The sequence below is a fragment of the Prunus persica genome, chromosome G1, assembly GCF_000346465.2.
Source record: "Prunus persica cultivar Lovell chromosome G1, Prunus_persica_NCBIv2, whole genome shotgun sequence".
NCBI classification, from domain to species: domain Eukaryota; kingdom Viridiplantae; phylum Streptophyta; class Magnoliopsida; order Rosales; family Rosaceae; genus Prunus; species Prunus persica.
In genome coordinates this window covers 11,386,126-11,398,480 of record NC_034009.1, presented here as the reverse complement: position 1 = coordinate 11,398,480, position 12,355 = coordinate 11,386,126, and the positions used below count along the sequence as shown (strand labels likewise).

Genomic DNA, 12,355 nt, shown 5'->3' with positions numbered 1-12,355 from the left:
TCGGGTTCGCATATAAACTCCAGATTTGAAAGCGTACCGAAAATCAAAACCAAAGGCAATTACTAATCCAATCCAATGCATCAAATCAAACTAAATCAAAACAAAACTCAGTACAACTCTATTTATATATTTCCAGAAACAGTAACATTATCCGGCATACATTGCAGGTTGTACAAATTTTTCTTTCTAACAAGTAGTAATTTCCAGGAGGAAAATTTTCACTTCTTTGGAAATATATTAATCTAACATAATTAGCCACTTCATTCGAAAAGACCAGATCTGAACAACAGACCCATTTGGCCACCATTAACATTCCCACACAGAAAAGCACATAACAGAAATCGGAACGGTAAAAGAACTTTTATGAAACCTGGTGGAGCAATAGCCTCCGGGTCGTGGCCAACCCGACATTCTTCGCGACCCGATTTACGCGGGACCCCGAATCCGATTCGTCGTGGTACCAACCCACCGATTTCTGAGCTTCCAGAACGATCTTCGACAAACCTGAACCCCATTTCGAAAACCAGAGCAAAAAATTCATACCCAGAAAACGAAAAATCAAAAATCAAAACGGAAAAAGGAAAGTGAATGTATGTACCTTGTTGAACGGTCTGTTTGTTTTCGCGGATCTCGTGGATGGTGGCGGAGATTTTCCAGTAGAGTGGTCGACCGACGTAGAAGAGGACCAGAAGAACCAGAGCTATGATGAGTATGCGGAAGGTGATCCTTGCTGCGGACGACGCCATTGTCGTTTGCTTGGCAAGTTCTTGCTTGCTTGGTTTGTTTGTTTCTTTGGTTTTATTACATCAGTTGTGCTTTGGCTTTGGTGGGTAAATTAAATAAGATTTTATTTGTTTGTTTGGTGTGTGAGTTTTTGGGGTTCCGAGGATAGTAAAGACTAGGACAAGGTTAAAGTTATTCCGGATTTGGATTGTTATCTGTCGTTTTACGCTAATTTGCCAAGTCATTACAAGATTTCATTTCATGGAAGATTAATGTTAAGGAATATGAAATCCTTTTTGGATAATAGACTAGAACTTCCAAAGACTTATTATTAAAAATTAGGGTTTTTAACTGTACACGTCCCTAAATTTTGTACCCAGTTGCAATTGGGCATGTGAATTTTTTTTTTTTTTTAGGCAATTACATCCCTTAACTTCACAAATAGTTTCAATTGGGTCATGTCATCCAAGTCTGTAAATTTGCCTGTCAAAATGAGGAGTAAAAGCCTCCTTTCGAGTTCCAAGAGTCTCATTCGCTGGATAATCTCGAAGTCCCACACATTTAGAGCTCCTTGTTTGATTCAGTATACGAAGAGGTTTGAAGAGAGAGAAACGTTTGGCTGCTTGGAGGCGTGAGAGAGAAGAGGTTTGAGGAGAGTGTCAATTTCTGTGAAAACCATCAACAAAACCTCCTCGAAGAACAACAACAACAACAACAACAACAACAACAACAATATTGTATTGTTGAAGCCTAAGATGGAAGAGGACAACATAGAAGAGGCCAGCAGTGGGACCACCACAGAGGAAGACCAACAACAACAGCAGAAATTGCAAGGTCATTATATGTACATAGTGACCTAAACTTGGATCTTTTAATTGGGTTGGTGCCCTTCCAGTCCAAGCCAACTCGGGCTTCGTCCGGGAACTTAGCCAAGTCAAGATTGTAGCAGAATAATTACCAGGTTTTAAGGACAGTGCAGACAACGGTGGTGGCTCAGGTAGTGTGTTTGTGTTGTCAAGTTGGGTTTCTGACGCAGCACAAGTAACAAAGGGATTCAAGCGAAACTTTGAGTAACAATAAGAACTGGATTCCACCAGAAAATTAAGAGAAGCTCTCTTGGAATAATGTTATTAAAAACTGAGTTGCCAGAAACGTTAGACAAACCTGTCTAAATACACAATTCTCAACAACCCTCAACCCTTCAACTACTAGGGGAGTTATTACATAAAACTGAAAAAACAGGATTAATTTGGAGTCTTAATAGCGTAACTCCTAAACTGTCCAAAACAGAATTTATTGAAAAATTAACTACCAAACTTTAACTGCAGTTTTGGAAGGCCAAACGACCTCAGAATGCCAAAATCCATCTTATATCACAGCAAATCTGTGAGTTACACTCGTGGCGTCGTTCCCTTTCCGAAATGGTATTTTGCGTCCTAATCGGAGCTTGGACGACAAATCTGCATATTCCCACTACGTCCTTTTTCTAGCTCAACCGCGATAAAATCTGCCATCTGTTCTACATCAGTTTCAGAGCAGTGAGGCTTGTAGGTATTGTCAATGCACAAATGGGTTTTACAGATTTTACAGACCTTTGAATTCATAGCATGATTTTTTCTCTTTTTGGGGTTAAATTCTTTTTTTCTTTTGATAGATCTTATAAACCTTTGAATTCAGTTTTCCTCCTATCGTGAAAACTCCAATATACCCCTCACAACAAGAGCATGACTCCAATATACCCCTCACTCCAATAGATCTTTTGTTACGGCATGACTCAATTGGAACTACTTGTCGAGTTAAAGGATGTAATTGTCTCAAAAAAAAGTTCACGGATCCAATTGCAACTAGGGGCAAAGTTCAGGGACGTCTATAGTTAAAACCCTAAAAATTATATTTTATCATAAGCTAGGGACTAGGCACAATCCAAAAGGCCGCAGTTGTATAATATTACTTAACAACTTTAGTTTCTAGGTTGAATACTCCTCCAACATGAATATCATCAAAATCAATACTCCTCATATGGGTATGCAAAGTAAATCGAGTTTTCTTCCAATCCTAGCAATTCCCAGGTGGATAATGACACGAGCAACGGAACTCATACAATGTATATTAGATAACTTTCAGAGACTTATTATTAAAAGTTATAAGTATCATAAGCCTACTTGTTACATGTCACATAGAAACAAAACTAAAGTTTGATACCAACATCATCAGGGACTAGGCACAATCCAAAGGGCTGGTGCATACCTAGCGTTCACATGAGCTGCAGTTGTATAATATTGCTTAACAAGTTTAAGCTGAATACTCCTCGAACATGAATATCATTAAAAGAACTAAATGAACACTCTTGATATGAGTCTGCGAAGTAAATCAAGTTTTCTTCCAATTCTGGCAATTTGTCCGTAGATAACGACATTGCCGATCCATTACTATCCAAAAATAAAGCACAATCACGCAAACATTCCACCTTCTCCCACTTTTTAGCAGCAATGTTTAACTTGTAGACATAGAAGTACTCCGCTCCTCTGCAATTGTGCCCCAATAATTCCCGCTCCACAAGCAAAAGCTCACCCATTGACTCTAGCAACCATTTTTTACCACTCGTCATGCAGCCAAGAACATTCCTATCAATGGAAGGTTTAAATCTCATGATCTTGGCAGGATGGTTATTATAGGTGTCCCTAGAGTCCCAAATTTCAATTGAATGGTCGAAAGACAGTGCAAATAAATAACGGCCATTGTTGTGGAGTTGGATATCAAAATAGCGGCCATAATGATCATGTGAATCCTCTAATTCAGTCCATGCCCCTGCATCAGCGTTTTCTTCGCCTCTGCTGTGCTGATAGAATGTTAGCCTTGTCGGTCGGGATATGGTATCGTGAATTACCACGACAAAGTTGTTGTTGCGAGAGGGGTCCAAGGAAAGCACAACTTTTCTGATTGAAGACCCGCACCGGCGCAAGGAGGAAACATCTTGCTTTTTCTAGATATTGGATTGAAAAGACGAATCCCACCAATTTCGTCAAATAATCTTGACCCCACCACCTCCAGCATCCCCAGCCACTCACGTGATGAATTACCCACCAAGCGTCAATCAACTATGAGTGAAAAATAAACAACAATTGACAAGATAAAAAAACAAAACAAAACAACACCAACAAGAACACCAAAATTTATAAGCAAAGAACAATTTGAGAATTTTCTTCTCTCTGCTGAATGGCTTCATGCTATTTTTCTCTCCCTCACTTTTGGTGAAGTAGCTTCTCTTCTCCACCACTTTTGGCTGCTGCCATCCTTCTCCTTTTATAGAGAAGCCAACGGGTGAAGGCCAACTACTTCAATTATGAGGCTAGCTATGAAGTCTGTTGATACCAGAATCAGCAACCAATAAGAGCTAAACATGTGGACAATATGCATCACCGGCAGGGGAGCCTTCAGCACTCGGGCATGCCGATCCCAGAATAAAGGCACAAGTGCCCACTGGACACTTGGCATATCCACAATGAATGTCCACAATCCCACATCGAAATTCTACACAAACACATCCCAAGATTTATAAAAGAAGCACAGTTCCTCAAAATGGAGGTAATCAGAACTTACAGCATACAACCTATTGATATGTCAATTTAAGCTTACTAAATTCGTACTTACTTAAGCGTCGGAGAGCCTTCGGCCGGTACCAGACCAGTGCCTAAAGGCCTTACCGAACGTTTGTTATCTTGCAGATCACACGCTTCGCAAAGGCCCGTGGCATACCGAAGGCCCAACACCACTAAGTTAAGCCCAAAAATACCGAACCACTTTTTCGCATCAACAAAGTCAAAAACAGAGCTTTTGTCTCCCACGTGATGTTATCATTTCTCTGCCAAAACCAACTACCAAAATAAATAGCAGAACGTGTTTTTCACTTTTGACTATTGTTTGAGCCAATAATCAACAGTGATGAACTCAGAAAGAAATCGACGTTGCCAGGAAAGCCTTGAGACGCTTTCCAGTCCATCTTGTAAACCTTATTCTCTACCAGGCTGAAGAAGCATATGCCCTTCACATGACCATCACTAGGGGCCTTGGGCCACCTACCATGCGATTTGAGGGTGGGGAGCATGAGCCATGGATATTGAGGAGGCAACGCGGCAATAGAGGTATACCATCTTTCAGCGCGGTTCCAAGAAGAATAGACGGCTTCAAAGGAAAGGATGTCCATGAAATTCGATCATCAGCCCACTTATGCGTAGCAGTTGTTGCGGATCATGATGATATTGGGTTATCTAGATTCCCAAGTATTTATAGGCGTCGCTTATGATATAAATCCCATTTGAATTAGGATATGGGTCATGTTAGGGAGACCAACTTTAGATACCAACTTGTGTATCAACTCTCTAATAGAGGTGGAGCCCACCAATACAATGGGTTCCACACTCTATTAGAGAGTTGGTACACAAGTTGGTATCTAAAGGTGGTCTCCCTAGCATTTTCCTTAGGATATACTATAATCTTTCCCCCTCCCAATGGAAAATAACTCCCATTTGAATTAGGATATACTATAATATTTCCCCATCCCAATGGGAAATAACTCTAATACAACATGGTAACACTTTTTGCTATGCCCAATCGATAACACAATGACACGTGAAATCATAAATGATTGTAGCTAGAATTCTCACTTTGTATGTCATTAAGTGATTGTAGCTAGAGTTCTCACTTTGTATTACTCCATGTGTCATTTACATGTATTTATATGTATTCATATGCGTCGCTTATGATATAAATCCCATTTGAACTAGGATATGTTATAAATTTTGGGTGTTCTCAAACAAACATTAAAATTAATTGAATACACCATAATATCAAACTATTTATTAAATTACAAATTCACTCTAACATAAAAAGACCAAAAAGTATTTATTTCCAAGAAGAACAGACTGCTTCAAAGTGAATGATGTCGACGACATTCGAAGCTAAACATTTTATTTTATTTAATGAATACATGAGTATGGAGTGAGTCGCATGCTAAACATGATTTGATTTGAATATATCAATGCAACTTTACACTATTTGTTTTTATTGTGAATAACAATAACATTACATATTTTGCATTTGTGTACAGCCATTATAGTTTATAAGGCTGCGACCAAAGAACTATAATTTTTCTGTACTTACTGACTGCAATTTTTTTTTTTAAATTTTAAAATGTGGTATAACATTATGAACTGTGAAAAACATGAACCATCCTCAATAGTTATAGTAGCCTCTCCTCCGGCGTGCTCTCGGCCTCTCCAGGGTGGGTACTTGGTCATCCCCAGGAAATTCCCATCTGGCAATCGTCCCATCCCAAGAAGAGCTGACCAACATCGGATAGAGAGGATGCCAACTACAGTCTCTTACAGGTCCTTCGTGATGGTTGAGTCTCGCAACTTGAGCTCCGGTCACCTTTATAGAACAAACAAAATTACTAGAAATCCAATAATCACAGGTTCCAAGGACATAATTTTTCAAGAAGGGAACATGTTAGCCTGAGCTTTGTATTAGTGACAAGCCAACAAGCTGAATTTAGGAGAAGTTCTCATGGGAGTGTTATTTTATTAGAGACACAGCCAACCATGATTCTTGCTTTGCCACAAGGAACTCATACAAGCATTTATTTTTGTCTTCTTTTTATGGGTTGTAGATGAATACGAAAAAAGATGATAGCTACCTCATCCCATTACATCAACTATTGAACAGGATGACATGAGAAAAAAGTGTGTTGATGATGTGAAACATGAAAGATGAGTTACGTACCAGATCATATATATAGACACAATGATCACTAGATCCAGTGTAGATGTACTTTTGTCCAGTACTGCAATAAGTAGGACACGAAGTTAGAAACATACTCCAAACATACTCCTAAACAACTGTCAACACAGCCAACTGATTATATGACAGATGAAACGGATTCCCTAGAACCAGAAAAGCAGCCAATAAGATTGTAGGCTGAATCAATGCCAGATGTTTTTTTTCTTGACCAACTTCCCTAGATCTATGATCATAATCTGATAAATGAACTTGGTGTTGAACTTTAGCATAATAAAAAACCAAGACCAGGGTTAACTATGAAGGCAGGTAATGGAACATACACCTACTCCAGCAGTTCAATAAGTCATTTGAACTCATAACTCAGTCAATACATCATGAAGAGTAAAGCCCATTCAATCTTGGACTTACCACAAGGTTTTTTTTACTTTATTATTATTACTTTTTTGAACTGACCAGATTCAAGCCAATATCACTATCTGCAACTTTGGATTCACATATCTTTGAATCCAAATTTAAAATGAATACAGAAATGAGAATTACCTATATGCTGGAGAAAAGTAACAGCGAATTAAAGTACGAAGGACTCCATGGCCTCTATATGTAGCCAATGACTGATCATTTGGATGTTTCAAAGTTTTTGCATGAGCTGGGTACTCCATCCATCTGTAATCCCAGTCATGATCTCTAAGCCTTGGGCTGCTGGTTGGAAAATTGAAAATCAGTGGCCATAAAAGTAAATCCATACACTAATATTTAAACGTGGAGGATCTAGACTTTAGTCATTGACCCAGTATCTCAGTATCTATATAATAAGCTGATTTGACAAGAGTGTTTATTCCGCACGCAGACAGGCACAAACAAAGGGTTCAAATTAACTTGAGATACATGAACTGCATGTTTTAATATGGTAAAAACACAATAGTGACATTAAGACAAAATGGTTCAACAAAGATCAGAGACATATTCCATGCTATAATAATAGGAGCTCCTGTATTCGAATCTCACAAAGATGGTCCTCTTTTCACCATGCTTTAATATGACCAAGCAATCTGATAAAAAGGTTCGATAGATTCCACCATGCTCTAATCATAGTAACTATTCGCAAATAATCTACCTTTCCACTTCTAATTGTTCCCCAACCTTTTACCATCCCTTCTACAGACAGAAAATATCACGATATAAAGTTCTATTAAGCTGTCAGCACTCAATATGTCTGTTACCATATCATCTTCTTTATATTATTGACATAAAACAATTAATAGCATCATAGGTCTACCTATTGAAGAAGGACTGCCAAAACCATGTCAAAAATCAGACATTAATATGAGAATATAACAAAATTGGGTCAACTTATCCCATGTTGTTGACAGCAATAAATATTATATTTATATAGCACTGAACAGAAATCCAATAAGTTAACATGAGCAGAAAAGGGAAACAAGTAACACAGACTTACTACATGGCTCTAGAGGACATCTTTCATATATCCCAAAATTGGGTCAACTTATCCCATGCTGTTGACAGCAATAAATATTATATTTATATAGCACTGAACAGAAATCCAATAAGTTAACAAGAGCAGAAAAGGGAAACAAGTAACACGGACTTACTACATGGCTCTAGAGGACATCTTTCTTATATCCCAGAGTTTGGTAGTCTGGTCCTTCCCATTTGATATTAAGTAACGCCCATCTCCCCGACTATCAAGAAATGTAACACCTTCAAGATGTCCCATCAGGACCCCAGCTGCTTGTCCTTTTGTGATTAAGCAGCGTCTATCCCAAACCTGTACAAGAAAATAAATAGGACTATAATTCATGGGGACTCATAGCTCCAATGGTAAAGTATCCTCCCTCCCGGCCTCCTTAATCAGAAAATAAAATTCAGTGACAACAAAAGGGAAATGCCAAAATAAAAGAAAATAAAAAACAAGTACCAAACAATGTAGAGATCATGATTTCTACATCTTATACCATATAAAAACCATGGATGAACCCTACCTTACAGAGATTATCGTCACTGCCAGAATATATGAGATGTCCAGTCTCATCCGCAAAGCAAACAGTGTTTACATCAGACTGCAACAAAAGTTAAATAAAATAATCAACTGATACCTGTAAGTTCCATCCAGATAGTCTCTGGAGAAAGGAACTAGAATGGGCAACTATGTGCCTTTAAAAGTAGACGGCAAACTTCTTAGAAACCACCATTAAGGAGTAATTCAATTATATTCGATTTTTCAGAGCCTTTACCGAGTGTGCTGGTATTCGGAGGTTAACTTTATTTGCTTGGAGATCATAAACATATATTGAAGCATCACTACTTGCAGCTACAAGCTCTCGCCCATCAGTTGAAAATCTAACTGAGAAAATTCCAAATTCGTCCTCATCACCATCAACAGAAAAATCCAGACCTTCATGAATTTCCTGAACAGAAAAGGTAATCTTTAAATGTAAGAAAGAACAAGTATGAACAAGAAAGTGATTCTATGAAGCGCACCATCATAACAGAAAATCACCTGATTATTAAAATTGAATTAGTAATTATCCAAAAAATAAAATGTACACTTCAAAAAGTACAAAAACAAGTTATAATGAGATATACCCAAGCATTATAGTGGGGAGTTGTAACATCTTGCAAAATCACCGATATGCCAACAAAGTATCCAGGAAAAACAACAATTTTGAAATGAAGTCAACAAAACATCCCTAGCTAACCTCAGATATTATAGCTAGGAAGTAATATCTACCAGCTTTCATGATCTGGTAACATTAAAAAACATTCCTACTTTACAAGATGAAAACAACAATTCAAACAACATATATGCTGAAAAGTAACATGGTTTATAAAAAGGCCCAGGAACGTTATGGATCACACCAGATCTGTAAACAAACCAATTAAACTAGTATCTACAAGATATTCTGTATTAAATTCAAAGCTAGTAGCACTAGTGTCACATACCGTAACATTTGCAAGTGACTCTGTCATAGAAGATCCAACATTGACAATATTGACAGTGGGTGTCATGCTAGCATAAACCTGCAATTTTACATTCAAATTAATCGTGACTAATAATAATTCTGGAATGATGATCATAATTGTCAGGAAAACGAAAACAAGCCAAATATTCAATAAATCTTGATGACCTTATCTTTATCATCCCAGACACATCTAAACCTATTCTATAGAGAGGAGAAAGAACTACATATACACAAGCTAAGGAATTTGCACAAAATGTAACAAAATGTATAAAACAGTTTGCATGACGATTGAGAGCACATATGGGTTGTCTTGCATTTGCTAATTAGAGAATTGAGCAATCAATCAAAGAGATTATTTTTCTATGAAGAAAACCTACAATTTAAAAGTCTTAGTTACATACAGAAGGCCCATTTGATTCAATAAAGCATCATTAACTCACAAGATAACGTTGATCTGGCGATAGAGATGTATCAGTAATTGTCCATCTCAAGCTTTTGGTTAGGATGTCCTTCTGAACTTTCCATCCCTTATCAACATTATATATTTTAATATGGCCTCCCTGTTTCATTAAAAGAAGAAAGTTAGGACTCTGTATCTGCATGAATGTATAGTGGGGAAATTTATTTTTTTTAAGCACAAGAATAAATGAGTTATATCATTAACCCCATAAACCCCAATACCTGAAATCCAGCAACAAAAAACAAACCATCATTTGAAAATTGAGAAACATAAGCAGGACTTGTTGACTCGTCCACCCCCCAAGGACCATTGATGGGCAGATACCGGCTCAAAACATGGCAACCGTCAGCAGACGAGAATCTCCCGCGTCCTGAATGATTACTTTCACGACCAACCAACATTTTCATTGTTGAAACCAGTAACCTTGACTTTCCAGGCATGTCCTGGCTCAAAAGCTGATGGGGTCTTGATCTATGCTTAGTGAGTTGAGCAATTTCATGATCAAAATCATTTGATACTTCATTGGGTCCTTTACTTGAACCAGAACCTTCAACAGCATTTCCACTATCACAAGCGCTATTATCTTTTCCAAACCTCGTTCTGTAACTCATTTTGTAATTTTCCCCAATACCCACTACTCAATGGGCCATCACATTAATGTAATTTAGTTCTAACAGTTGTGACCCTGCACATAATTAATGTATAATTTAGAGTAGAGACCAAAAAAAGCTCTTCTAACTTTCAACTTGAAAAATCTTCCTATTCGCAGTTCTCGCACACACAAACAGTCAAGCGCAGCTCAACCTAATCAAACAGCTTAACCAAGCTCAGTAAAACCCAATTCCAATTCCTCAGAAACCAAACAATACTCAAACAAAATATTCTAACTTTGAATTCCCATTTAACATTTGTCGGCAGAGGCAAACAAAACAAAGCGTTGAAAGATAATCAGAGAGCTACTTACTTACCTTGGCAAATCGAATTATGATCCCTAGAAATTGGGGGAGAGAGGAGGCGATGTGTGAATTGGAACTGAGCGAGATCGTTGATGAACCGCCATGAATGGGTTTTGGGTCGAAGGAGAGGTCGTTAAGGTGGAGCTATACGTGTCTGAATACAAAGCAGGGCATGGTCATGGGTAAACAGATGATGGTCTATAGTCTTCCGACTCAAGAGTGGACCGTTGTCGACTCGTGGAGTCGTGGACCATCCAAAATGAAACAAATCGGAAAATGTATTTTTTTGGGACAAATTATAGCGAACTCTCAACTTATAGGGTTATTTACGAGGTCATACTCGATTTTAAGGATATTTATCAATATATATTTAACTTCACGGAAATTTTACAATTTATCTAATTCATTAGTCAAATTATTAATAAGTCTGTTAAATGTTGACGTGTCAAAAGTGGAACTCTTTCCTTTTTCTTTTTTTTTTGACATAAACTTTCACGTGGGCTAAAAATTTATAAAAATTTTATTTTATTGTTTAAATTATTTTAAAACATCTCTCTCTAAACCCAGAACTAAAACGGCAAATCGAGGTATCGCTCCTAATCGAGCTCGAACTCTACAGCGGCATCAGGTTGAGGCGGCGGCGAGGAGGATGAACGCATGAGATGTCGTCGGCCCGTGATAGGGGATAGAAGGTGGCGAACATCGTAGCATGAGTTCATGGACGAAGCGCTGGCGTCGTCGTCGAAGAACAGAGCGTGGCGGCCCACCACCTCTAGATCCATTTCTTCACCACCGTCGTATTTGGTCGGAATTTAAGACCGAGCACAGAGAGAGAGGAGATGGGATTAGGATTAAGGATCCAGGAGAAATCCTAATTGTGATTTTCTCAAGGGTTGGGATTCGACAAAGGACAAGGTGGACCTATTTTGACTCTCTCTTTCTATTTTGTTGTTGTTTGACCTGGGTAGATATAGGTGACAAATTTGGTCTAGTTGCTGCTTGCCCATTGTTGGGCTTGTTGGTCGGGGCGGGCGAGGCTGGGTTTGTGGGTTGTGGTGTGGCTGGGGTTCGTGGATTGCGGTGTGGCTGGGGTTGCGCAACCCCCCCTCTCCGTCGCAGCACCACCAGCGCACCTCAGACCCATTTCTCTCTCTCTCTCTCTCTCTCTCCACCCAGATGTATTCAGCAGAATTTTGTCAAAATTCAAAACCTAAAAAAGAACACGTAAATGATACTATCGAGAGAGAGAAATTTGGGTCGTGGGGGAGAAGAAATTGGGTGGGGGGAAGAAATCTGGTGTTGAAGAAATCTTGGGGGGGAGGGGGAGGGAAGAAATTGGGAGGAAGGGGAAGAAATCGGGAGAGAGAGAGAGAGAGAGAGAGAGAATTTGGTAGGGTTTTTAAATTTTTTTAAAATTTTAATTTAATATGTTTAAT

The 12,355-nt window shown here is 38.5% G+C and overlaps 2 protein-coding genes across 4 annotated transcripts; both read right to left on the bottom strand.

Annotated features, from left to right (window-relative positions):
- LOC18792094 lies at positions 92 to 875 on the bottom strand. Its single transcript, XM_007225983.2, has 2 exons — positions 599 to 875; positions 92 to 504 (listed from the first exon to the last, which is right to left on the bottom strand). Exons 1-2 carry the CDS (start codon positions 744 to 746, stop codon positions 362 to 364), a joined length of 291 nt encoding a protein of 96 aa, XP_007226045.1. The 5' UTR covers positions 747 to 875; the 3' UTR covers positions 92 to 361.
- LOC18793245 (LEC14B homolog) lies at positions 5,650 to 11,235 on the bottom strand. Of its 3 annotated transcripts, none has more exons than XM_020554522.1 (10): positions 10,932 to 11,231; positions 10,185 to 10,648; positions 9,944 to 10,063; positions 9,484 to 9,561; positions 8,775 to 8,948; positions 8,523 to 8,600; positions 8,133 to 8,308; positions 7,063 to 7,221; positions 6,505 to 6,565; positions 5,650 to 6,153 (listed from the first exon to the last, which is right to left on the bottom strand). In XM_020554522.1, exons 2-10 carry the CDS (start codon positions 10,572 to 10,574, stop codon positions 5,956 to 5,958), a joined length of 1,434 nt encoding a protein of 477 aa, XP_020410111.1. In that variant the 5' UTR covers positions 10,575 to 10,648; positions 10,932 to 11,231; the 3' UTR covers positions 5,650 to 5,955. The 3 variants fall into 3 exon arrangements, with proteins under 3 accessions (XP_020410111.1, XP_020410112.1, XP_020410113.1); XM_020554523.1 differs by having other exon boundaries at positions 7,063 to 7,218; XM_020554524.1 differs by lacking the exon at positions 7,063 to 7,221 and having other exon boundaries at positions 10,932 to 11,235.